The sequence below is a fragment of the Ammodytes marinus genome, assembly GCF_949987685.1.
Source record: "Ammodytes marinus genome assembly, chromosome: 2".
In the NCBI taxonomy this organism is placed as follows: Eukaryota; Metazoa; Chordata; class Actinopteri; order Uranoscopiformes; family Ammodytidae; genus Ammodytes; species Ammodytes marinus.
This window is the reverse complement of record NC_137231.1, coordinates 35,929,697-35,957,649: the sequence shown is the minus strand read 5'-3', so window position 1 is coordinate 35,957,649 and position 27,953 is coordinate 35,929,697. Positions and strand designations below refer to the sequence as shown.

The 27,953-nt window shown below is 39.9% G+C and overlaps 1 protein-coding gene across 1 annotated transcript; it reads left to right on the top strand.

The window, feature by feature from the left end:
- Positions 1-355: 355 nt before the first annotated feature.
- On the top strand, positions 356-21,612 carry LOC307257330 (uncharacterized protein; the record flags this gene model as incomplete). Its single annotated transcript, XM_080036526.1, has 13 exons — positions 356-411; positions 6,395-6,499; positions 7,671-7,749; positions 7,910-8,111; positions 10,935-12,771; positions 12,870-13,037; positions 13,427-13,600; positions 13,982-14,155; positions 14,559-14,729; positions 15,127-15,300; positions 15,623-15,845; positions 19,529-19,634; positions 21,074-21,612. The coding sequence occupies 13 exons, from the start codon at positions 356-358 to the stop codon at positions 21,610-21,612; spliced, it is 4,008 nt and encodes a 1,335-aa protein (XP_079892652.1).
- Between the last annotated feature and the right edge of the window lie 6,341 nt (positions 21,613-27,953).

Sequence of the window (27,953 nt, the reverse complement as noted above, 5' to 3'; positions counted from 1 at the left end):
ACGGCTGAAGGTAAGGGATCAACTCTGCTCTCATTTTAAACAATATTAATGATCATTTTTGATTATTTCTAGTGTAAATCGTGTTAGGAGTAGATAGTAGGGACGTAGCCTTACGTAGTTTACCCATTTATATAAGGTTTGCATAAGTGTATTAATATGCTGTAGTTACCAACATTAGTCAAAAAAGTCTGAAATATGCTTTGTTAAGGAGTTTTTGCTTTTGTCGGTTGGTTCTAGTGGTCCACAAAGTTTCTGGAATGTTGGTTTATTTTATTATGTCTAGTGTATTAATCCTGTTACAGTAGAAACACAAAAAGATGTGGAATTTGTCCAAACTCAAAACTCAGAGTTTCACATGAAACAAGAGACGAAGGAGGTGACACAACCGTTAACAGAGATCCTCCATTTTGTGTCAGTGTTATAAAAGTATTGGCACTAGTTACATAACAGTGTGTTGATGCAGTAATCTAATCTGACAGTGGGCTGCAGACCCTAGTACAGCGCCCCTGGAGCAGTTTGGGGTTAAGTGTCTTGCTCAAGGACACAATGGTAGAGATGGTGGGCACCGTAGATATAATAGCAGCCACCACTAGTTTAACTACTAACACCCTCCTGTCCGTTGCCGGGATCCTCCATTTTGTGTTACTGTTATTATAGTACTAGTGACATATGAGTGTGTTGATGCAGTAATCTCATCTGACAGTGTGCTAGTGTGTTAGTATGTTGACTGCAGACCATAGCACAGCACCCCTGGAGCAGTTTGGGGTTTAGTGTCTTGCTCAACAGGTAGAAACACATTCACACAGTTGAAAGTAGAACATAATAAAACAATATTATATGAACGTCCTCCCTTCACTGTTGATTCATGGCTCCATCTAGTGGCCTGATAGTAGAAGTACAGCAGCTGATAGCAGCTTCCTCTGCCTCACACTGTCTGACTGCAGTCACCTGTCATCTATGGGTTATTATTTAATTTGGTTAACTTTCATGTTGATAGGATGTTTTAATTTTTTATTTACATATTAATTATGTTATAATTGCTTAGTTAATTACTCTCTTGGACTTTTAAAACATTGTTATGTGATTCTTGAGAAGTGGGAGAAAACAGGAATGTTGAAAAAATACAGTTTTATGTTCAAATTTCATTATTCCACCTTTTCCTCAACGCAGAGTTTTGATGTTTGGTTTTGTAATTAATACTTTTTAGGATGTATTACAAAAAATACATTTGATTCAGTTATTTCCTCTCAAATATTTAGAACACTGCGATTTTGACTTTAAAACAAATATAATATATAGTTATACATTGCATAAGTAAAGTATTCACCGCCTCACTTTTTCCACTTTTTGTTATGTTACAGCCTGGAATAAATTCTACACATACTTTCCATATGCACTGTTTATATGTCCCTTCATATCACTGTCATTACAGCCACTTGTAAACAAAACTATTTTCAGGACAATAAAGTGATGTCAAAGTTTGTTGATTTGGTAACCGTGGCCATCTGTAGGACATTTTCCCATTTATACTCAATAGTAAAATTATTTTTATTACATTTAATTACCAAACACATTTCTTAATATTTGTGTGTTATGAAGCAGAGAATATCAGCCAATCACTGGAGGAGCAGCTGATACTTTACAGGACTAGTGATGGAAAGGAGGATTTCAGTTGATGTTGATGTGTTTTCTCTGCAGGTGAAAGTGTGTGTGGAGGTGTGGGCTCTGCTATGGATCAGAGTGAGGACACAGAGGAGGGAGGGGAACATGGCGGCCAGACCAAAGCTCACAGGTGACATGAGGATCTCTAACTGTCCATGACTCAAATCGCTGCACCATCATTATTCACTCTCAAAGGTGTGTGTGTGTGTGTGTGTGTGTGTGTGTGTGTGTGTGTGTGTGTGTGTGTGTGTGTGTGTGTGTGTGTGTGTGTGTGTGTGTGTGTGTGTGTGTGTGTGTGTGTGTGTGTGTGTGTGTGTGTGTGTGTGTGTGTGTGTGTGTGTGTGTGTGTGTGTTCAACAGACCAGACTCTCCTGGTCCTGGAGCCAGCTGTTTGTCCTTCAAGAGTGACCACTCAAAAGGTGGTTTCATTGATTTTAAAGGACAACCTGCTGTAGAGAGGTAAACTGTTACTAACATTGAAATATCACTGATTCATGTTTGACTGTTCATTTTCAGCACGGTTCATTTATATTCTCACATGTGAAAGCTGCTCCGTGTAACAGGTCTCCAACCTTTGGCTTCAGTTCAACACTGGACCTGGTTTGATCAAATATATATTTTGCTGTACTTTTTTTTTTTTTTTAACAAACAGCGTTTTGGGACCATTTCATAGTTGTATGAAAATTTGGAACAACCTCCCGTTTTACCAGTAGCGCCAAAATCGACAGAATCACTCCATAGCTGTTACAGCGGCGTCACTGAACATCCGGGTAGTTTCAGTGGGTCTCAGCCAATAAGAAAATAATGTTTTTATTTGAACAGGTCTCATCTGTGTGTGATTTTCCTAAATACAAAGAGGGTCTGGCGCCCCCAGCTGCTTGAGTTTGGACATAGCATGACTGTGTGTGCCCTGCCTCATAACTGTTTATTTTCAGCACGGTTATTCTACTGTGGCGCTGAGCATTCAGCAAATAAAAAAATTGTTTCACACCTTATCTAGCCGTTAGCATACCAGGATCTCGTATTTATTTACGAGGAAAGATCCTGTTGTCGTAATTACGTCCCCGTGTGTGTGTGTGTGTGTGTGTGTGTGTGTGTGTGTGTGTGTGTGTGTGTGTGTGTGTGTGTGTGTGTGTGTGTGTGTGTGTGTGTGTGTGTGTGTGTGTGTGTGTGTTCAACAGACCAGACTCTCCTGGTCCTGGAGCCAGCTGTTTGTCCTTCAAGAGTGACCACTCAAAAGGTGGCTGGATTGATTTTAAAGGACAACCTGCTGCAGAGAGGTAAACTGTTACTAACATTGAAATATCACTGATTCATGTTTGACTGTTTATTTTCAGCACGGTTCATTTATATTCTCACATGTGAAAGCTGATCAGTGTAACTGTAACGCCCATTGAATACGCGAGACTCTGACTCCTTTCACTGATGTTGTAATGTTGCACGTCTTGTAGACATCATCACACCGTAGAACTACAATACAGACATGAATTTAGCTTATCACACATACAATTATCCAAGTGCACATAAATACTTTCAAGGCAAATAAAAATAAAACAAAACACAATACTAACCACTTTGTCTGTGTGTAGCCAATGGGGTTAACTTAAATCATGCTTGAGGAAATCTTGGCTATAAACCTTAGCACAGGGGTTCTCAAACTTTTGCTGAGGGCCAATTTAGGAACCCAACATTGGGCCGAGGGCCGCCGAAGGAAAACATTTGAAAAAACTGAAATAATTTCAATGGCCAGCGTCTTTGGGTCCTTACAGTTTACATGTATTGGTCTGCATCCAGTGATGTGTAATTAACACATTTTAATTAATAAATGAAGTGCTAGGTTCCAAAAAATTTGAGGTTCAAACACTTCATTTTGTGCATTTCGGTTAATTTTTATGCAGTAATTTGTGTCTTCTGTTTTTATTTATGGTGGACTAGTTAAGGAAAAGACAACTAGCTCCCATTGACACACATCTAATGGAATATAAATCAGTAAGGCACTGAGGCATTCTGTATTGCATTCAAATATTTATTCTACTTTATTGTTCAAAACTTTCGAGAGGCACCTATTTGCAGACACCATGGAGGGGAAAAGTGGAGCTCCACCGGAACCGGAAGCCTACTCTGAGTTTGTTTTCACTTCACGCTGCAGCTCCGACTGAAGAAAGAGTCACTGCCACAACGCGTCCCTGTACAGTTTAAAGCGGGATGTTTTTATCATTTCCTGATGATTTTACTTTTGACCGATCATTTATCTGATCAGTTGCGTAGTTCTCAGCCCTCGTGCCGTTCATAAGCTGTCAAATGTACCGGCACTTATAGCTGTCATCTTCTAAACCAATGAAATTGAGAGCTCATGGGTTCGCTTTTGACCAATGAACGAGTGAACTGAGTTTGGGGCGTACAATTCTGACCAATAGAATTGACTTCCGGTGGAGCTCCACTTTTCCCCTCCATAGTGTCTGCAAATAGGTACTCTTGAAACGTTCTGCACATTGAAAACGTATCACCTTTTGGAGTGTTTTTTTTGTAGGACTCACTACTCATGATGCAGCAGCAGTGTTAACTATTATGACACTATACATTGGAAATAAACAGGGTGGGCTATCAGCAGTCAACTAGGCAGATAGTTCCATGGCTATCAGCAGCTAGCTAATGTTAGCTTGTTAGCTAAACTTTAGGCAAAAGAGTTAGAAAACAGATAATGTTAGCATCCATCTCTAGACACTTGACCTAATCTAATTCACCTTGAAGGTGAGAAAGTGCATCGTATTGGGCTTAACAAGCTCACTATCTAACAACTTACATTGGGACCACTACACTGCGGGAGGCTGACCAGCCGTCTGCAACGAGAGGCAGAGGCCAGCCGAACTTCGCAAGTTTAAGATGGTACGGTCCACTGTAGGGGTGTTATTATTAATAATTGGGGAATGAAAACAATTAGGAGGGATATTTAAGTGTTTCGACCCCTGTACTGTTTTTACTGTTACGGGGGATGCATCCCCTCCGTGAGTTTCAATTAAAATTGAAAAAAATAAATAATAATAATAATAATAATTATAATAATAATAATAATAGTAATGTGTGTGTGTGTGTGTGTGTGTGTGGGTGTGTGTGTGTGTGTGTGTGTGTGTGTGTGTGTGTGTGTGTTCAACAGACCAGACTCTCCTGGTCCTGGAGCCAGCTGTTTGTCCTTCAAGAGTGACAACTCAAAAGGTGGTTTCATTGATTTTAAAGGACAACCTGCTGCAGAGAGGTAAACTGTTACTAACATTGAAATATCACTGATTCATGTTTGACTGTTTATTTTCAGCACGGTTCATTTATATTCTCACATGTGAAAGCTGATCAGTGTAACTGTAACGCCCATTGAATACGCGAGACTCTGACTCCTTTCACTGACGTTTTAATGTTGCACGTCTTGTAGACATCATCACACCGTAGAACTACAATACAGACATGAATTTAGCTTATCACACATACAATTATCCAAGTGCACATAAATACTTTCAAGGCAAATAAAAATAAAACAAAACACAATACTAACCACTTTGTCTGTGTGTAGCCAATGGGGTTAACTTAAATCATGCTTGAGGAAATCTTGGCTATAAACCTTAGCACAGGGGTTCTCAAACTTTTGCTGAGGGCCAATTTAGGAACCCAACATTGGGCCGAGGGCCGCCGAAGGAAAACATTTGAAAAAACTGAAATAATTTCAATGGCCAGCGTCTTTGGGTCCTTACAGTTTACATGTATTGGTCTGCATCCAGTGATGTGTAATTAACACATTTTAATTAATAAATGAAGTGCTAGGTTCCAAAAAATTTGAGGTTCAAACACTTCATTTTGTGCATTTCGGTTAATTTTTATGCAGTAATTTGTGTCTTCTGTATTTATTTATGGTGGACTAGTTAAGGAAAAGACAACTAGCTCCCATTGACACACATCTAATGGAATATAAATCAGTAAGGCACTGAGGCATTCTGTATTGCATTCAATTATTTATTCTACTTTATTGTTCAAAACTTTCTGCACATTGAAAACGTATCACCTTTTGGAGTGTTTTTTTGTAGGACTCACTTCTCATGATGCAGCAGCAGTGTTAACTATTATGACACTATACATTGGAAATAAACAGGGTGGGCTATCAGCAGTCAACTGGGCAGATAGTTCCATGGCTATCAGCAGCTAGCTAATGTTAGCTTGTTAGCTAAACTTTAGGCAAAAGAGTTAGAAAACAGATAATGTTAGCATCCATCCTTAGACACTTGACCTAATCTAATTCACCTTGAAGGTGAGAGTGCATCGTATTGGGCTTAACAAGCTCACTATCTAACAACTTACATTGGGACCACTACACTGCGGGAGGCTGACCAGCCGTCTGCAACGAGAGGCAGAGGCTAGCCGAACTTCGCAAGTTTAAGATGGTACGGTCCACTGTAGGGGTGTTATTATTAATAATTGGGGAATGAATATAAACAATTAGGAGGGATATTTAAGTGTTTCGACCCCTGTACTGTTTTTACTGTTACGGGGGATGCATCCCCTCCGTGAGTTTCAATTAAAATTGAAAAACAAAACAAAAACAAAAAAATAATACGAGAGTCCACCTTGAGGTCAATGAACGAATTACACATAGATAGTCCACAGAGCAAGAAAACACTGCCTGCAGTTACAGTAACTACTGTGTTCTGGTGCAGTGCAGATTATTTACTGTTTCCTGTGTTTCTATCAGGAGGAAGCTGGAAACACCAGAGCCCAGCTGTTTGTCCATGAAGAGTGATGATTCTATGGATCGACCTATAGTATTCAGAGATGGACGTCCGTCAGTTGATCTGAGGTAAGGATATAAAACGTACAAGAAATACAACACTCTGTGAAATCTCCAGTTTTTAAACCTTCTATGGAAGATATTTAACTGTGGCTGTGTTCGAAAATCCCTACTAACGTCCTACTCATACTTAAAGCCCTACTAATGTCTTATTCATACTAAAAGCCCTACTAACGTCCTACTCATACTAAAAGCCCTACTAACGTCATACTTATACTAATTTTGACGTCAATTTGAGTATGTTGAAGTTGTGTACGCAAGTTTGTGTAGGCGAGAAAGGCCCGGATCAGTACTTAGTTCTAGGGAGATTTTGTGTATGGATCAATAGGTTACTTTTCCTAATCAACCGTCCCACAATGCATTGCGTCTTTACAAACGACACAGAATATATTTTTTTAATTCCTTATTGCTTTATTGTTCTTCAGTGTAAACGGTCCGACGAACCTCGCATACACAATCGATCGTTAAGTAGACAGTATGTAGTATATACATGTTGAGTATGTAGGAGGGAGGACGTTAGTAGGACTTTTACAACACAGCCTAAACCTTCGTTTCCCCTGAGCAGTTAGTCTGGTTTGGTATGGCACACAATTATTTGCATTTCTACTTTGAAAAGTTGTGAAGGGAACCAAGATAACCTTACCGTATGTATACTAGTCCCTCATTGGTCTGGGTACAAAGACGTCCAGAGAGGGCGGAGCTAAACACACTGCAGTCCGTTGATTGGTCGCCATCATCTGAATCCGTGCTACAAAGACAATAACCACCGTGTCCAATCGCCTTGGCAGGAGTGGAGAGTTTTCCATTGTTGCTCTTTCTTTATTGTGTGGCACTTTTTCCTCTTCATTGAATTAATTGGCGGGCTGCACTGTTTCCCACTGCTATGATGTCCCCATAGTGTATGAGCTTAGTTCTAAGAACCTCCCGTTTTACCAGTAGCACCAAAATCATCAGAATCACTCCATAGCTGTTACAGCGGCATCACTGAACATCCGGGCAGTTTCATTGGGTCTCAGCCAATAAGAAGAGATTGTTTTTATTTGAACAGGTCTCATCTGTGTGTGATTTTCCTAAATACAAGAGTTTACCTGCGCCCCAGGTGTTCTGCAGACCCCTGGAGGGTGTGGGTGACCTCAACCCCAGACATGATGTCAACTCATTCTCTATGAATTCTCCACAGAGTCAACCAAGAGATCTCAGAGGTTCCCAGTGGTCGCTCTGCCCAGCAGCATCAAACACAACTGGACTCCACATTCATGGTCTGTACATGTACAACTACTACTTTCCATCTGTTCTGTTCACAACAACCTCCATATTTAACTGTTTAGACCAGTGGACTGTCAGTCTGTCCAACATGGATCTGATGTTTGCTTCATGATTTTACTTTGATTGTGTTGTTAATATAATGTTCTGTTCCAGCTGCTGGAGGAAAACATCGTCACTTTTGTGAAGACGGAGCTGAAGAAGATGCAGAAGCTTCTGAGTCCAGATTACCCAGAATGCTTAGAGGGTCAGAGTGAGGATGAGGAGCAGAGCAGCAGCAGAGAGGCATTTCTGAAGATCACACTGGACTTCCTGAGGAGAATGAAGCAGGAGGAGCTCGCTGACACTCTGTGGAGCAGTAAGATGATTTATCTGAGGTTCTACTTGATTGTTCTGATCCCTATTCAGTTGTGTTGAGATTTCTTAAAGGCTACGTAAACCTGGTCTAAAATAGTAAAAACCAATATATGATAATAATGTTCATAAATATTATAAAATGTATTTGAAATAACAGCTTTTTTTAACTGTCTAGAACATTTGACAGGACTCTGTGGGCTTGGCTCTCAGGCTCATGTATCAAATGGTCTCCATGGCAACAGTCACGCAGTCATGACATTTTTATGGAATGTTTGGGCAGAGAACTGCTGTGATAATATGTTCATAATATGTCAGAGCATAGTCCCGCCTTCATCGGTCATCATACTGACATGACAATATTTTTACTTTGGATTGACAAATATGCCTAACTCTTTTTAAATTAATGTATATTGTATGTGTCGTTAAACTGTTAAGCCTGTCTATAGAAGTCTATACATCAGGTCGGCAATACGTCATCTAGACGGAACTCTCGTGACCACGCCCCCTTTGGGGGGAAAACAATACGGCTTACTCCATAGACATGGGCTGTGTTCGGAAAGCCATACTAGCGTCCTACATCCTACATACTCACCATCTATATACTGCATACTGTCTACTCAAATATCGATTGTGTATGCGAGGTGCGTCGAAACGTTTTCAGTTGAAGTATACTCAAGCAATGAAGAATTTCTTCTTCTTCTTATAAGATTCAGGCAGTTAAGACGCTGTTTAGCGTATAACCGCCCTCTACAGGTTAGATATTGAACTAGATTTTTACAGTCCTGTGTTCATCATCTGTGTTTTAGACCTCTTGTTTTATAATTATGTTTTGAGGCGGAGGATCCCTCCGACGCTCTCTGTCCGGCTCATCAGACAGCACTCAGCTGTCTGTGAGTTGAGCTGGACGAGCCGCGGTGTGTGGATCAGCGATCTGTTCTGATCTTTCTCCACTATCAGACTCACTTCACTCATTTCACTTAGTAACTCTAATGTTGTTAGGTATTTATCTTCATCTCTTATCTATTGTAAGAGTTTATGAATGACTGCACGTACAGTTGTCAGATCGCGGACCCCAAACAATGTTGTTGCCTAGCAACTTGCTCGAAAATATTTCATTTTCCTGGTCGGGTAGAATTGACCCAGTGCATTGTGGGGCGGTTGAGTAGGAAAAGTATACAATCGATTCATACCCAAAATCTTCCCGGAAGTTATTGCTCATCCGGGAATTTCTCGCATACCCAAACTCGCATACCCAACCGTCACATACTCAAATTGAAGTCAAAATGAGTATGAGTAGGACGCTAGTATGGCTTTCCGAACACAGCCAAAGACAGCGCGATCATTCAAAATAAGCCGTTATAGCTCAAATCTGCAATGTCCTGAGCTGTTGTGTGGTTTACTAAGTAAAAAATAAACATCATGGTTTTATTCCTTCGCCATGCCCCCAAAAATTCCCCTAAAGGAGAGCTGTATGACAGCAGGAATCTCCCGGCTTCCCCTGTGCTCTGCATCCAGTGGGAGTTTGCCATCGTGAAGAGCCGTTAGGACCGTTGGTAGAGTCTAGTCAAGGCATAGCGCTATAATATTAGCATAGTAAGAATTATTACAGACAACAAAACTTAAAATAACAATTATCTCACGTGTAATCAGCTTACATAGAGACTCAGTGAGGTGAAGATACATATCAGGGCTTGATAACTCTGGCCAATGGGTCAAATCACTGCGCCAACTTGATGCTGAGAGGCTAAAAAGACATGGTTTTAGATTGATCGAATGAATCATTTATAAGTGTCTTTAACGTTATCCAGCCAGCAGAGTTGTTGTAAAGGATCTTGACATTGTGTCTGTCGGTCAAATTGTAACTTATTTACCTCTGATCGTTTTCATTTTGTGCTGTTTTGGACCGCAATTTTGCATTATAGTCAATGGCACGATCACTTTGTTTTCCCCCCAAAGGGGGCGTGGCCAGGTCGGAACGGCGATTGCCGACCTGATGTATATTAAATCTTTAGCGTGTAACATTCTCATATAAATGAATGTCGGTTACATTCAAGCCATTGCCACAAGTTCACACAAAGTTGATTAAGCCTATTATCAGCTCCACAAAACCCTCTCTGTATTTCTCAGTATGGCAGCGTTTACAAACTGGTGTCGACCCCCGACACTGGTGCAGTAGCTCAGAAAAATCCCAAGAAGAGCCCAATATGTTTTTCAGTTGTTGATTCTACTGCTAAGAAAAAACCTGGAAGTACAGAAGAAGGTATAAAATCCATAAGCGATCACTGAAGGCTTTACCTCATGTAGATGCACTGACAGTGTTGTTTTTATTACTCAGAATTCCTCACAGTAGTTACACACTATAGCTTTAAGCAAATAGTTGTACAATTAATTTGCTGATATTTTCCTGCAATTTCACTTGTGCAGAGAAAAGGTTAGAATTGATGGACATTTAAGAAGTCTGTTGTTTATTCTAATAAGTTAATGAGCATTTTGAAGCTGTAAATCTTAAATTGTCACTGTGTTCGTGTACAGAGTGCACTGTGTGCAGAAAATGTGTATATTGTATGCTACGGTTTTGCAGAAACAACCAAAGTCAAGCCACACCTTATCAAGCACACGGTTTTAGTTGAGTTTGTGTTCACTCTCTGGCTAGCCTTGCTCAGATACGCACTTGTGAGGACAGAATAATGAGGGTGAAATTTAACATTTACTAAAGTCTAAAGAGATGGACCCAGATATATTCATGAACTCATTCTTAAAGTGACTTAATTGTTGTAATATTTTCACTTGACTCATTGATCTCATCTCTTGTGTTTTCATTCAGTAAATTATTCTGGAGTTTGTCAGCGTGAACTCAAGTTAAATCTGAAGAAAAAGTTCCAGTGTGTGTTTGAGGGGATCACTAAAGCAGGAAACCAAACCCTTCTGAATCAGATCTACACAGAGCTCTACATCACAGAGGGAGGGACTGGAGAGGTCAATGATGAACATGAGGTCAGACAGATTGAAACAGCATCCTGGAAACCAGACAGACCAGAAACAACCATCAGACAAGTAGACATCTTTAAAGCCTCACCTGGAAGAGATGAACCAATCAGAACAGTGATGACAAAGGGAGTGGCTGGCATTGGGAAAACAGTCTTAACACAGAAGTTCACTCTGGACTGGGCTGAAGACAAAACCAACCAGGACATACAGTTCATATTTCCATTCACATTCAGAGAGCTGAATGTGTTGAAAGAGAAAAAGTTCAGCTTGGTGGAACTTGTTCATCACTACTTCCCTGAAACCAAAGCAGCAGGAATCTGCAGCTTTAAAGGGTTACAGGTTCTGTTCATCTTTGACGGTCTGGATGAGTGTCGACTTCCTCTGGACTTCAACAACACTGAGATCCTGACTGATGTGACAGAGTCCACCTCAGTGGATGTGCTGCTGACAAACCTCATCAGGGGGAAACTTTTTCCCTCTGCTCGCCTCTGGATAACCACACGACCCGCAGCAGCCAATCAGATCCCTCCTGACTGTGTTGGCATGGTGACAGAGGTCAGAGGGTTCACTGACCCACAGAAGGAGGAGTACTTCAAGAAGAGATTTCAAGATGAGAAGCTGGCCAGAAGAATCATCCCCCACATCAAGACATCACGAAGCCTCCACATCATGTGCCACATCCCAGTCTTCTGCTGGATCATTGGTACAGTTCTGGAGAAAGTGTTGAAGACCGGAGAGGGAGGAGAGCTGCCCAAGACCCTGACTGAGATGTACATCCACTTCCTGGTGGTTCAGGCCAAACTGAAGAAGATCAAGTATGATGAAGGAGCTGAGACAGATCCACACTGGAGTCCAGAGAGCAGGAAGATGATCGAGTCTCTGGGAAAACTGGCTTTTGAGCAGCTGCAGAAAGGAAACCTGATCTTCTATGAATCAGACCTGACAGAGTGTGGCATCGATATCTCAAAAGCCTCAGTGGTCTCAGGAGTGTTCACACAGGTCTTCAAAGAGGAGAGTGGACTGTACCAGGACAAGGTGTTCTGCTTCGTCCATCTGAGCATTCAGGAGTTTCTGGCTGCTCTTCATGTCCATCTGACATTCATCAACTCTGGAGTCAATCTGATGGCAGAAGAACAAACAACCTCAGATGAATCTGCAGAGACACAGTTCTACCAGAGTGCTGTGGACAAGGCCTTACAGAGTCCAAATGGACACCTGGACTTGTTCCTCCGCTTCCTCCTGGGTCTTTCACTGCAGAACAATCAGAATCTCCTAAGAGGTCTGTTGACACAGACAGGAAGTCACTCAGGGACTTTTCAGGTTTTCAAAAGACGTCTGCTGACACTGACAGGAAGTAGCTCACAGACCAATCAGAAAACAGTCCAGTACATCAAGAAGAAGATCGAGGAGACTCCCTCTGCAGAGAAAAGCATCAATCTGTTCCACTGTCTGAATGAACTGAATGATAGTTCTCTAGTGGAGGACGTCCAACAGTCCCTGAGTTCAGGAAGTCTCTCCACAGATAAACTGTCTCCTGCTCAGTGGTCAGCTCTGGGATTCATCTTACTGTCATCAGAAAAAGATCTGGATGTGTTTGACCTGAATAAATACTCTGCTTCAGAGGAGGCTCTTCTGAGACTGCTGCCAGTGGTCAAAGTCTCCAACAAAGCTCTGTACGTACAGTAGGATTTATTCACTAATAAATACTCTGCCATCTTTTAACTGACAAAAAAATAATGTATGACTCTTTTTCTCACTGTTGTCTCTCCAGGCTGAGTGGCTGTAACCTCTCAGAGAGAAGCTGTGAAGCTCTGGCCTCAGTTCTCAGCTCCTCAAGTCTGAGAGAGCTGGACCTGAGTAACAACAACCTGAAGGATTCAGGAGTGAAGCATCTGTCTGCTTGGCTGCAGAGTCCACACTGTAAACTGGAATCTCTCAGGTCAAATTACAAAACAGTTCAACTGATGACCATTTAACATCTGATTTACAGTTTATAACAAGTTAACCTGTTAAGGATTCTGTCTGGTACAATGATTATTCAAAATATCTTTAATTAAACTTCAACAGTTGTTTCTAGACCCATATAATTAGTTTCCAAATGTTTTCAGAACTTTCTCTCCTTTTTTTGTTGAATTATTAAATACCACAGATCAGTATTTATTATAGACGTGGCTCTAAAGTATTCTCTCAGGACCATAACGTACAACAACATACAAATAAAACTCACCATCACATGTTCACTCTGTCTGTGTGTGTGTGTGTGTGTTTCTGTGTGTTTCTGTGTGTGTCTGTTTCTGTGTCTGTGTGTGTGTGTGTGTGTGTGTGTAGGCTGTCAGGTTGTCTGATCACAGAGGAAGGCTGTGCTTCTCTGGCCTTAGCTCTGAGCTCCAACCCCTCCCTTCTGAGAGAGCTGGACCTGAGTAACAATGACCTGCAGGATTCAGGAGTGAAGCATCTGTGTGCTTGGCTGCAGAGTCCACACTGTAAACTGGAATCTCTCAGGTCAAATTACAAAACAGTTCAACTGATGACCATTTAACATCTGATTTACAGTTTATAACAAGTTAACCTGTTAAGGATTCTGTCTGGTACAATGATTATTCAAAATATCTTTAATTAAACTTCAACAGTTGTTTCTAGACCCATATAATTAGTTTCCAAATGTTTTCAGAACTTTCTCTCCTTTTTTTGTTGAATTATTAAATACCACAGATCAGTATTTATTATAGACGTGGCTCTAAAGTATTCTCTCAGGACCATAACGTACAACAACATACAAATAAAACTCACCATCACATGTTCACTCTGTCTGTGTGTGTGTGTGTGTGTGTGTTTCTGTGTGTTTCTGTGTGTGTCTGTTTCTGTGTCTGTGTGTGTGTGTAGGCTGTCAGGTTGTCTGATCACAGAGGAAGGCTGTGCTTCTCTGGCCTTAGCTCTGAGCTCCAACCCCTCCCTTCTGAGAGAGCTGGACCTGAGTAACAATGACCTGCAGGATTCAGGAGTGAAGCATCTGTGTGCTTGGCTGCAGAGTCCACACTGTAAACTGGAATCTCTCAGGTCAGATTACCAAACAGTTCAACTGATCTATTTAACATCTGATTTATATCAGTTTATAACAAGTTAACCTGTGTAGGATTGTGTCTGGTACAATGATTATTCAAAATATCTTTAATTAAACTTCAACAGTTGTTTCTAGACTCATATAATTAGTTTCACAATGTTTTCAGAACTTTCTCTCCTTTTTTTTGTTGAATGATTAAATACCACAGATCAGTATTTATTATAGACGTGGCTCTAAAGTATTCTATCAGGACCATAACGTACAACAAAATACAAAGAAACAAATAAAACTCACCATCACATGTTCACTCTGTGTGTGTGTGTGTGTGTGTGTGTGTGTGTGTGTGTGTGTGTGTGTTTGTGTGCGCGTGTGTGTGTGTGTGTGTGTGTGTGTGTGTAGGCTGTCAGGTGGTTTGATCACAAAGGAAGGTTGTGCATATCTGGCCTCAGTTCTCAGCTCCTCCTCTAGTCTGAGAGAGCTGGACCTGAGTAACAATGACCTGCAGGATTCAGGAGTGAAGCATCTGTCTGCTTGGCTGCAGAGTCCACAATGTAAACTGGAAACTCTCAGGTCAGATTACCAAACAGTTCAACTGATGACCATTTAACATCTGATTTATATCAGTTTATAACAATTTAACCTGTGTAGGATTCTGTCTGGTACAATGATTATTCAAAATCTCTTTAATTAAACTTCAACAGTTGTTTCTAGACTCATAATTAGTTTCCAAATGTTTTCAGAAATTTCTCTCCTTTTTTGTTGATTTATTAAATACCACAGATCAGTATTTATTATAGACGTGGCTCTAAAGTATTCTATCTGGACCATAACGTACAACAACATACAAATAAAACTCACCATCACATGTTCACTCTGTGTGTGTGTGTGTGTGTGTGTGTGTGTGTGTGTGTGTGTGTGTGTGTGTGTGTGTGTGTGTGTGTGTGTGTGTGTGTGTGTGTGTGTGTAGGCTGTCAGGTTGTTTGATCTCAGAGGAAGGCTGTGCTTCTCTGGCCGCAGATCTGAGCTCCAACCCCTCCCATCTGAGAGAGTTGGACCTGAGTAACAACAACCTGCAGGATTCAGGAGTGAAGCATCTGTCTGCTTGGCTGCAGAGTCCACAGTGTAAACTGGAATCTCTCAGGTCAGACTTAATGCACCAGTTCAACTGATGACCATATAACATCTGATTTATATCAGTTTCTCCTTTCATTTGTATTGTATAATTATTAAATACCACAGCTTATGCTTAACATTTATTATAAACGTGCCCCTCAAGTATTATATCTGGACCGAAACGTACCTGAACAAAGAAACAATCACATGTTCACAGCTGGTTCCTGTGTGTGTGTGTGTGTGTGTGTGTGTGTGTGTGTGTGTGTGTGTGTGTGTGTGTGTGTGTGTGTGTGTGTGTGTGTGTGTGTGTGTGTGTGTGTGTGTGTGTGTGTGTGTGTGTGTGTGTGTAGTCTGTCAGGTTGTCTGATCACAGTGGAAGGCTGTGCTTCTCTGGCCTCATCTCTGAGGTCTAACCCCTCCCATCTGAGAGAGCTGGACCTGAGCTACAACCATCCAGGAGACTCAGGGGTGAAGCTGCTGGAGGATCCCCTCTTGAGACTGGAGACTCTCAGGTATGAAGAGACACCAAGAGCTCACACACTGTTTCTCTGTTACACTGACAGGCTGAGGACTGTTGGCTCACAGTCTGTATCAGTGTAGCTGACTGACAACAGCAATTCAATCTCATGGACACTGATGGCTGTAAATTCAACTTTTATTTCCTATAATTTAATTCATAATTTAATCATTAATACAATTTTAGACGGGTATGGACAAGATTAGTGTTTACCTAGGCCCTTTTGAACATGAACCATATTATTGAGTTGTTTATTTGTTGCTGAGGATCCTGTTTTTTTTTTTATTGCTTATAAGTTTTACTTTGTGTTTGTATTATTTTAAGATGAAGACAATGAATTGACTAAATATAAATAATAAAATAAACACATTCTGTCATTTCACTATATTTAATTTCATGTCTCTGGTAGGAAAATAGTTTGTACTTAATAATTCAACCAAACACCTCAGCCCGTCCACTACGCTCTAGGGCTGCAACAAGGAATGGATAAAAATCAATTATTAAAAGAGGTGGTATTTACTTAAAAGCTCATATATTTAGCAGATGTTGTATGACATATGTGTTTTTTTAACTTAGTCCATGGCCTGCAGTTAACCCATTGATGACCCATGCTGCGCGAAGCAACATTGTATCTCCTGCCGGCTGCTGCGTGGTGCAGCATTGTTGTTTTATCTAATGTTCATGCATAGAATGCACTGTCATTGGTTCAAATACACATGAGGAGGGTTTTGTTGATTTTTTAAAACCACGTGACCACCCAAATCTTGTCTGGTTTGCCGAAAATCACGTCAATTAAAAAAATAATAAATAAGCCAGCTGTGTGTTCACCAGGGGTGTAAAGTAGCAAATTACATTTACTCGCATTCCTGTAATTGAGTAGTTTTTTCGTGTACTTTACATTTTTAAGTGATTTTTAAAACCTATACTTTTACTTTTACTTTGAGTATGTTTATTGTGAAGTATTGTACTTCGCTACATTTTATATCACCTGCGTTACTGAGTAAAAAAATAGATAGGGAAAGGAGAGAAAAGAAAAGAAATATGTGGGGGGCTTTTATTTTTACGGCACAATACCGAAAACTAACATAGTGAATGATCGACAGCAGGAGAGAACACATTGCGACTACATGATAACAACAATGCAACACATTGCTTCCCTCTATCATTAAAACAAAATAATCCTAGTTCAACTATCATTGTACCGCACGTGAAGATGTGAAGGCTTTTAAATGCAGCAAACCTTTCATCCAGCCGTGCGATCGGCCCCTCCCTCACCTGATAGTTTAGCTTTCAGCTTAACAGTGCAGAGTAGGATGGAGACGGTGCGTGTTGCCGGGAGCTTTGAAAAACTTCCAGAAGACGGCAGAAAGTCAGCCTTTGGTCGAGAAGAAAGGTAAAACTAATAGACTAATGTGCAAGATATGTTACGCGCGGACACGCGAGTCAGATGACATGCGCGACCGTGAGAGAGAGAGAAAAAAAGGCATATGCGACCCAGCTGCACCTCAAAACATCACGACCAATTAGTTTACTCACTTTAAGTCGAATCCAAGTGGTCTATGACCAAGCAATAAAGGAATAAAAAACACAGGAAGTTTAAAGCTCCTTGCCACCACAACAGTCATCAATTAAGAACACTGTAGCCTACAAAACAATGCAATCCTGCCAGCTCCATGAGATATCAATAAAATATGTCCTCACATTCCTGCTAGCAAAAGACGTGCCCTATCAACATTTGCAACGGTTTATTTTGATTTTCACACTTATTTTATTTAATTATTAAAAATATGTTTTACTTAATGCTATTTGCATTTTCCTTGTTTTCATTTCAATTAGGATATGTTTAAAGTCTGTAGACCGGTTACATTCCCATTCCCCCATTAACAGACTATTTGCTCCATATTTGCTTATCTAAAGTATATGACACAGTATACATCCATACATGTGTGGTGACATGATTTGGTTCATTTGTGCACTTTAATTTGTAAAAGTGTTGCATTAATTAAACAAAACTAGTTTAAGATTTATATCCCCTTGTCTATATATAATGCCCTAGAAGAGATCCCTGCCCCCTCCCGCTGTTAAAAAGTAACTAGTAACTTGTACTTTAACTACATTTTAAATCAGCTACTTTTTCACTTTTACTTCAGTAGATTTTTAGACCAGTACTTTTACTTTTACTGAAGTAAAATTTCATCCAAGTAATCATACTTTTACTTGAGAAGAATATTTTTGTACTCTTTCCACCTCTGTGTTCACTTGATCGGCGATAGTGTATTACAAAACAGTTAGTGGCGTTCAGAGCGCAGAAATTAGGTCTACTCACACAACACATTATTTCTATTTAGGAACAATATTTATTGATTCAGGCTATATTTTGCTGCTCCAACTCAAATTCAGCCCTATCAACAACATTTGCAACGGTTTATTTTGATTTTGACACTTATTTTATTTAATTATTAAAAATATGTTTTACTTAATGCTATTTGCATTTTCCTTGTTTTCAGTTCAATTAGGATATGTTTAAAGTCCAAAGTCATGGTTTCAAATGTTAACTAAGTGCATGTTGCAGTTCTTAAATCAATTAATAATTGTCTATAATAATTGTGATTACACAATGTCAATCAAAATAATCATGATTATGATTTTTGTCAAAATCGAGCAGCCTAACCTTGCAATTTCCATGGTTTGGATCAATTATACACAATTACATTATTAGAACTACAGCTGCAGTCTGTTTAGGTCTGTAGACCGGTTACATTCCCCATTAACAGACTATTTGCTCCATATTTGCTTATCTAAAGTATATGACACAGTATACATCCATACATGTGTGGTGACATGATTTGTTTAATTTGTGCACTTTAATTTGTAAAAGTGTTGCATTAATTAAACAAAACTAGTTTGAGATTTATATCCCCTTGTCTATATATAGAATGCCCTACACAGAAGAGACCCCGCCCCCTCCCGCTGTTAAAAAGTAACTAGTAACTTGTACTTTAACTACATTTTAAATCAGCTACTTTTTCCCTTTTACTTCAGTAGATTTTTAGACCAGTACTTTTACTTTTACTTAAGTAAAATTTCATCCAAGTAATCATACTTTTACTTGAGTAGAATATTTTTGTACTCTTTCCACCTCTGTGTTCACTTGATCGGCGATAGTGTATTACAAAACAGTTAGTGGCGTTCAGAGCGCAGAAATTAGGTCTACTCTAGGCTACTGACGAAAATCACACAACACATTACTTCTATTTTGTAACAATATTTATTGATTCAGGCTATATTTTGCTGCTCCAACTCAAATTCAGCCCTGCCAGGCGATAGTTAAGTTTCAGTTTTGTTTTCATCTCCGTGGTATACAGCTGTTTGGACCAGCTGATCGGCTCCCGACAGCGGGAGTCATTCTGCGTTCCAGTTGTACTGGGAAGTCGGATTCATGGTGCCAGCGATAACTGAACTAAATTATAATATAAAGCTATCTCTTCCTCCCTCTATCTGTCTTTCTCTCTGCACTGCACACTCAGTCACTACTATCCATGCTTAAAGGAAGCAGGATTATAACCTCATTTAGCACATATATTATTATATTTTATATAATTTATTCATTTTTTCCCCCCATCTAATTTTGACGATTTTTAGAATAATGTGTTGGTTTGTAAGTGCTAAGGGAGCATGTCCAAATGAAACCTGTGACCCCTACCTTTTAAATGTTTTTTATTTCATGTTTCAACCAAAGAAAATGTCAGTGATGAGGAAGCTTCTGAAGGTTCATTCTGACTCTGTTTCTCCCTCCAGGGTGGAACATGGTGGAGAGCAGAGGCTGAAACCTGGTGTGGAGAAGTGTAAGTGTGTGTTCACTTTGGTTCAGGAAAACAAGGCAGCACATTTAAAGCAGTTTAAAGGTGGAGTCAGTGATTCTGGAGAACGCTTGTTGTCAAAATCACTTTTTCTCATGATCAGCGAATATCTCTTCACAATCCGCTACCTGTCAGTACTGTGTGTGCACTGACAAAAAAACTGAGTTTTAATACACAGCCTAGGCTCTGTAAACGGGCATGTTGCTGGCTACAGTGGGCCCCTTTGTTTACATTCCTTTTGTGTACATGCTCATTTACAGAGCCTAGGCTGTGTAGTAATACCAGTTATTAGTTTCAGGGCACACAGTACGGACAGGTAGCGGATCATGAGGAGATATTGACTGATTTTGAAAAAAGAAAAAAATTAAATCAAGCCTTCTCCAGAAATTACTGACTCCACCTCTATATCAAAAGCTGAAAGTAGATTTTGATTGAATCAATTTATTTCAGACATATCAAAAATACAGAACAAAATGAAAAGCATGAAAATGAAAATACAATAAACACAAATTATGTTTAAATTATTTCACAAAAAAGAAAAAAAAAAGAAATTACACATATTGATATAATATAGGAAGGAGTATGAACTTATTTAATTCCACAGCTCAAAAAATAATGTTTATTATATTAGCTTCTTGTATTCCTTATAATCTCTATACAATCTATCTATACAATTGGCGATACTATATTTGTTATTTACAATTCATACATATATACAACTTGATATACTTTGATATTTTATAATTTATATATTTTTACAATCATATATCTATATATTTATACAATCAATATATCTATATCTATATACACATACAACTATGAATACAATTTGATGTACAATATTTACACTTTAAATATACAGGTGATACTCGTATTATTAGAATATCATGGAAAATGAATTGGAATTGAGGCAAGAATTCATTCAAAAGGGGCCCAAACCAAGTACTGAGTACATATGGATGATTATACTTTATATAGGGCCGACATTTCTGTATTTATAATCCATTCTTTATTGATTTCATGTAATATTAACATTATTTGGGGTTTTCATAAGCTGTAAACCATAATAATCAAAATTATAACAAATAAAGGCTTGAGATATCTCACTTTGCATGTAATAAGTCTATATAATATATCATTTTCACCTTTTAAGTTGAATTACTGAAATAAATGAACTTTTGCATGATATTCTAATTTTTCGAGTTTCACCTGTATATAAATAAATAAATATATACTATCCTTTTGTATTATTATTTAAAAATATATATATTATTATTATTATTATTATTATTATTATAGATTCAAAACAGTGAGTCATTCTGAAGGTTTGATCTAATTAACAGTCTGTTAATAAAACAACACATGAACCCATCAGGTGTCTGATGATAAACTGCTGCTGTGTTGTGTCTTGTTCTCTCCATCAGGGGCCTGTGAACTCACACTGGACACAAACACAGCACACAGAGACCTCAAACTGTCCGACAACAACAGGAAGGTGACAGCAGTGGGAGAGCAGCAGCCATATCCTGATCATCCAGAGAGATTTGACTCCTGTCGTCAGCTGCTGTGTAGTAATGTTCTGACTGGTCGCCGTTACTGGGAGGTCGAGTGGAGAGGAGGATTGGTTGAGATATCAGTGAGTTACAGAGGAATCAGAAGGAAAGGAGACGGTACAGACTGTTGGTTTGGAATGAATGATCAGTCCTGGAGTCTGTGGTGCTCTGATCTTTACGGTTACTCTGTCCGTCACAATAAGATAGAAACATCCATCTCCTCCTCCTCTGTCTCTCACAGAGTAGCAGTGTATGTGGACTGTCCTGCTGGCTCTCTGTCCTTCTACAGAGTCTCCTCTGACTCACTGATCCACCTCCACACCTTCAACACCACATTCACTGAACCTCTGTATCCTGGGTTTGGGTTTGGGGTCTGGTATGGTTCCTCAGTGTCTCTGTGTCGTCTGTAGGAGGGAGAGTCTGAACAGGATCACAGTTACAGAAATCTTTCAGGTTTTTGCAACAAATAAATCAGTTCATTGATTGAAATGATTATTCTGTGAGAGCCATATATTAAAGGTGCAGTGTGTAGAATGTATTGGCATTTTTCCAGAACAAACTTGGTGTAAAATGGGATATAATATGCACAAGTCCATAAGTATGTTTTAATTACTGTATGATACTAATAATTAAATGAAAATAAAAGTTGTTTCTTTAATTTCCTTTGAATGAGCCTTTTTGTATCTACATAGGAGCGGGGCGCTAAGTCCGCCATGTTTCTACAGCACGTTTTTATATATAGTGTTCAGCCTAGGCTCTGTAAACTGGTCTGGTATGTAAACAAGGGGGAACCACCATAGTTTGCAACATACCATTTAGGCCAAGAGGCTGTGTATTACCACCAGATATCTTTTCCAGCGCACACACAGTACAGACAGGTAGCGGATCATGAGGAGATATTCACTGATTTAGACATAAAGTGATTTTGACACTGAAGTGTTCTCCAGAATCACTGACTCCACCTTTAATCTCGGTCATAACAGCTGTACTGGGAGAAAGCCTAATACAGTATATTTTGAAGGAGGTCAAGTCAAAGTCACTTCATTGTCAATTAGGGGGTGACTGTGGCTCAGGTGGTAGAGCGGGTTGGCTAATGATCAAAGGGTCGGAGGTTCGATCCCTGCCCTGCCACCTGTGTCATAGTTGTTGTGTCCTTGGGCAAGACACTTAACCCACCTTGCCTCGTGTGAATGTCGATAGTTAGCCTGCTATCGGTGTATGAATGTGTGTGTGAATGGTAACGTGGGAATGGGAACAGGTCTCCCTTGCAAAAGAGTCTTCGGTCTCAATGGGATATACCTGTATAAATAAAGGTTTAAAAAAAAATTCTACAAAATGTTCCAGACAGAGGAATCAAAATGTACTTTCTCTCCGACCCACGGTGCAATAAGAATAAAACAAGATAAGATGAAATAATTAATATATACAATAAATCAATTCTGTAAAGTGCACGGTGTAAAAAGTCTGACAACAAATGCTTTAGTGGATTTGTCCCTCAGTGCTTGTCCTGACGTGCGCTGTGGTTAGAGGTAAGTGCATGTTTGTGTTGTGTGGAGTCTGTAATAAATGTTCAAAGGTGAAACACTAGGTTCACCTGACAGCTCGTTCACACACATAGTGAAGAGAAAAGTGGAGCAGACATGTTGCTACAGACACAAAATAACTGTGTTCCAGTCCCCATCCCTCCCTGTGTGTGTGTGTGTGTGTGTGTGTGTGTGTGTGTGTGTGTGTGTGTGTGTGTGTGTGTGTGTGTGTGTGTGTGTGTGTGTGTGTGTGTGTGTGTGTGTGTGTGTGTGTGTGTGTGTGTGTGTGTGTGTGTGTGTGTGTGTGTGTGTGTGTGTGTGTGGATGATGAGTTTAGCAGCTGTCATGTTGTTCTGGGGGAAGGGAAGAAACCGGGCCGGAAATACACACACTACGCCTCCAGAATAATATAGTTCAGTATTGAAGTGTGTTTGTACTGTATGAGAGACTTATGCATAGTTAGTGTGTTACTGTATGGAGACACAGACAGAAAGACACACACATACAGACACACACACAGACTGACTGATGGACAGACAGACAAACAGACAGACAGACACACAGACAGACAGACAGAGAGACACACAGACAGACACACACACACACACACACACACACACACACACACACACACACACACACACACACACACACACACACACACACACAGTCCTTCTGCATAGTTAGTGTGTTACCTTATGGAGACACAGACAGACTGACAGACAGACAGACACAGACAGACAGACAGACAGACAGACACACAGTCCTGCATAGTGAGTGTGTTACCTTATGGAGACACAGACAGACACACAGACAGACAGACAGACACACACAGACAGACAGACAGACACACAGACACACAGACAGACACACAGTCCTGCATAGTGAGTGTGTTACCTTATGGAGACACAGACAGACACACAGACAGACAGACAGACACACACAGACAGACAGACAGACACACAGACACACAGACAGACACACAGTCCTGCATAGTGAGTGTGTTACCTTATGGAGACACAGACAGACACACAGACAGACAGACACAGACAGACAGACAGACACAGACAGACACACAGACAGAAACACAGTCCTGCATAGTGAGTGTGTTACCTTATGGAGACACAGACAGACACACAGACAGACAGACACAGACAGACAGACAGACACACAGACACACAGACAGACACACAGTCCTGCATAGTGAGTGTGTTACCTTATGGAGACACAGACAGACAGACACACAGACACACAGACAGACAGACACACAGACAGACAGACACACAGACAGACACACAGTCCTGCATAGTGAGTGTGTTACCTTATGGAGACACAGACAGACAGACAGACACAGACAGACAGACACACAGACAGACAGACACACAGACAGACAGACAGACACATAGACAGACAGACACAGACAGACACAGACAGACACAGACAGACACACAGACAGACACACAGACACACAGACAGACAGACAGACAGACACACACACAGACAGACACACAGTCCTGCATAGTGAGTGTGTTACCTTATGGAGATGGCCAGTAGTCACTATAAGGACCTATCTCGTTGATTTATCCAAATTTATTTCACTGGAGTGAAATGCATCCAGATAATTGTTCTGCTGAAAAATAAATCCAGTGTTAATACGCAACAGGTTCTGTAAATGGGGCATTTTGGGCCCCCTTTTGTTTACATACCAGATTACAGAGCCTAGGCTTCGTATTAACACCATATCTTTTTTAAAGGGCACACACAGTACAGACAGGTAGTGGATCATGAGGAGATAATCACTGATTTGGACAGAAGTGAATTTGACAACAAGCGTTCTCCAGAATCACTGACTACACCTTTCACGTCCGATTAGGCTAAATGTGTTGAGCTAACTTTTTTTTTTATTTTAAATTTATTTCATTTATTTCTCTTCATATTATGTTTTATTTCTATTCATTTGAAGCTTTGGGGAGAAAATAGCAGTTGGGATAGAGATTCAAATCCAAATACCTCAACCGCTCCACTTGTTCTCTTTGGTCCCTCCCCTATGGTCCCTCCCTGACACGCTCTACACCAACAAAGTCGTGCCAAAGTGAATGGACAGTCCCAACAGCCAATAAGAACAGAGAATCGGAGCCTCGCTCTGATTGGTCAAAGTGTACAGCTCATGTTAATTTTGACCAATCAGAAATCATATACCCCAGCTTTAAATTACATTTCTATTATATTCGCTTTTTTAATGTGTGCTCTATACTTGATGTATTTTAATCCTGTAAAGCACTTTGAATGGCCTTATGTCTGAAATGTGCTGTACAAATAAACCTTGCCTTGCCTTGCCTTGCCTATATAGTATGTAGAAAAAAGATTTAGGATGTCCCGATTCTTGTGGCCAGATTTAGGATGGTTAGAAGTACCCGGATGTCCTACTTCATGCGGCCAAGATTGTTAGTGTTGAAAAGTGCATCCTATTTGGGCGATTCTGACCCACAATCCAGTGCGCACGTGAAGTGACGTCACATCGACGAAGCCTCCACATGAACACAAACGGGGATGCGACAGATATAAAAGCAAGAGGCAAGATCAAGGCGCAATGTTATGATGAAATAAGAGAGTAAAGTATGTCCCAATAGTATGCCTACTGCATCCTAACTAGATTCTTTTTATAGTCGGATGTAGTATGTAGAATAGAAAAAAGAAAGAGTATGAGATTCGGAACGCAACCAAACAATCTTGGCCGCATGAAGTAGGACATCCGGGTACTTCTAACCATCCTAAATCTGACCAAAAGAAATGGGACATCCTAAATCTTTTTTCTACATACTATATAGTAGAAAGTATGCGATTCGGAACGCAGCAGGGAATATTTTTTCCGGGCTTTATTTTGAAGGAGAGGAGCAGCTGTGTGTGGTTTTATTGTGGTAGTCTTGACTAGAGTGTCTCGTTCTGTGCAGCGCGAGCCGCTTCTGTCATTTAAACCTTTTGACGGTCTTCAGACGGACTCACACGTCAACACCGGAGGATTAAAAAGTGTTTTTAAACTAACTGTGGAGCAATTTCAGAGTATTTAATTTTCGTGCTCGTTTCCTTAATGTTTTCCCACGTGCTTTGGACGCAGATTAGAAGGATTTCAAGTCTTTAAAAGAAGGAATTTCAGCTGTTTTTTTCGGGATTGTTTTAACACACGGACCCGGCGAGACACTTCAGGTGAAGAGGGTAAGACGTTTCACTTATAGGTATCATTATGAAACTTTACCAAGGCAAGGCAAGTTTATTTCTACAGCACAATTCAGACACAAGGCCGTTCAAAGTGCTTTACAGGGGGCAAGATTAAAATACACAATACACATTAGAATAGATAGATAGATAGATAGATAGATAGATAGATAGATAGATAGATAGATAGATAGATAGATAGATAGATAGATAGATAGATAGGCAAGGCAAGTTTATTTCTACAGCACAATTCAGACACAAGGCCGTTCAAAGTGCTTTACAGGGGGCAAGATTAAAATACACAATACACATTAGAAAAGCGAATGAATAAAACATCTAAAAGCGGCATTTACCAGTTGATCGCTGACATTAAAACAGTTATTTTTTTGTGGTACAGTATTTTTTTTAAAAGGTTTGAATACATATGAAAGTTCGCCAATTTCTAATTATGTTTAAATTTGCATCTCTTTAAAAAAATAATGCCGCAGTTAAAATCTGTAATACATTTTTCGAACATATTATTGTACACATTTTTTACAGAATAGATTTTGGGTGCAGCCTTTTTTCATTTTATAAATCAAAAAATACCATTGTACAGGTCTTAAAAAAATGCATTTTCATCATGTTTTTAAGAAGAAAATGTCTCGTAAATCAGACAGTGAACAACGTATGAACAAATCCTTCTGTAATAAACTTCAGAATAGTGCTGAGAATGATTATGGAAAGTTTAGTTGATGTAAGTGCTCTAGAAGTTGAGATTTTCGATTCAGAGTATTGAGAAAAAACAACTAATGTTGAGATAATGTCCGTTAAAGATGGTTGTATAGGAGAAATATACAGACGCAAACAGACAAGGTTTAGTCAAATAAACACCTGAATGTGTTGGACCTTTGATTTATACTAGTATGAAAGAAGACATGTTATGGAAGATAGACAGACAACTGTGCTTGAAAACATGTCTTGGGGCACTCCTGTGGTGTAGTGGTTAGAGCGTGTGCCATAGAGTCTCTGTCCTCTTCACTGCAGACCCGGGTTAGAATCCAGCCCGGGTCGTTCTCTGCATGTCATTCCCCTCTCTATCTGTCTGTCTGTCTGTCTGTCTGTCTGTCTGTCTGTCCCCTTCACAGCAGACCCGGGTTAGAATCCAGCCTGGGTCGTTCTCTGCATGTCATTCCCCTCTCTGTCTGTCTGTCTGTCTGTCTGTCCTCTTCACAGCAGACCCGGGTTATAATCCAGCCCGGGTCGTTCTCTGCATGTCATTCCCCTCTCTGACACATTTCATCTCTGTCTCTCCACACTGTCTAATAAAGGCTAAAAATTCCTCCAAAAATATCTTAAAAAACCAAACTATGAGTAACACATGTGATTCATAATATTTATGAACAGGGACTAAGCCGTTATAGTATATACTCTACCCACTACGCCAGAGTGCCCTGAACATTTGTTTGAGACAGCCTAGGCTCTGTAAACGGACTACACCACGGAGTGCCCTGACCATTTGTTTGAGACAGCCTAGGCTCTGTAAACGGACTACACCACGGAGTGCCCTGAACATTTGTTTGAGACAGCCTAGGCTCTGTAAACGGGCATGTCGCATTTCCAAACTGTCTCCTCAACTGTCCAAAAAGGGTTAAATCACCTTAAAAAATATCTTTAAAGGTGCTACGAGGAACTTTTAAATATTTCTGAAACATCTTTCCTCTGATGATCATAAATTACATGTAACAGCAAACGAGACCATCAGTGCAAAGAATGTTATTTTTATATAGTTGTTCTTAATGCCTTTGTCATGGGTATATACGCTCACCCAGGAACAACAGCTGCCGTGGTAAAAACACTACCGCTTTTGTCCAAAGGGGGGCGCTGGAATTAACACACACTGAAAGTTACTCAGAGCACCTTTTTTTTAAAAACAAAAAAACATAGGCCTATTTTTAAACATCTATTGTTACAACTATCTATCTATCTATCTATCTATCTATCTATCTATCTATCTATCTATCTATCTATCTATC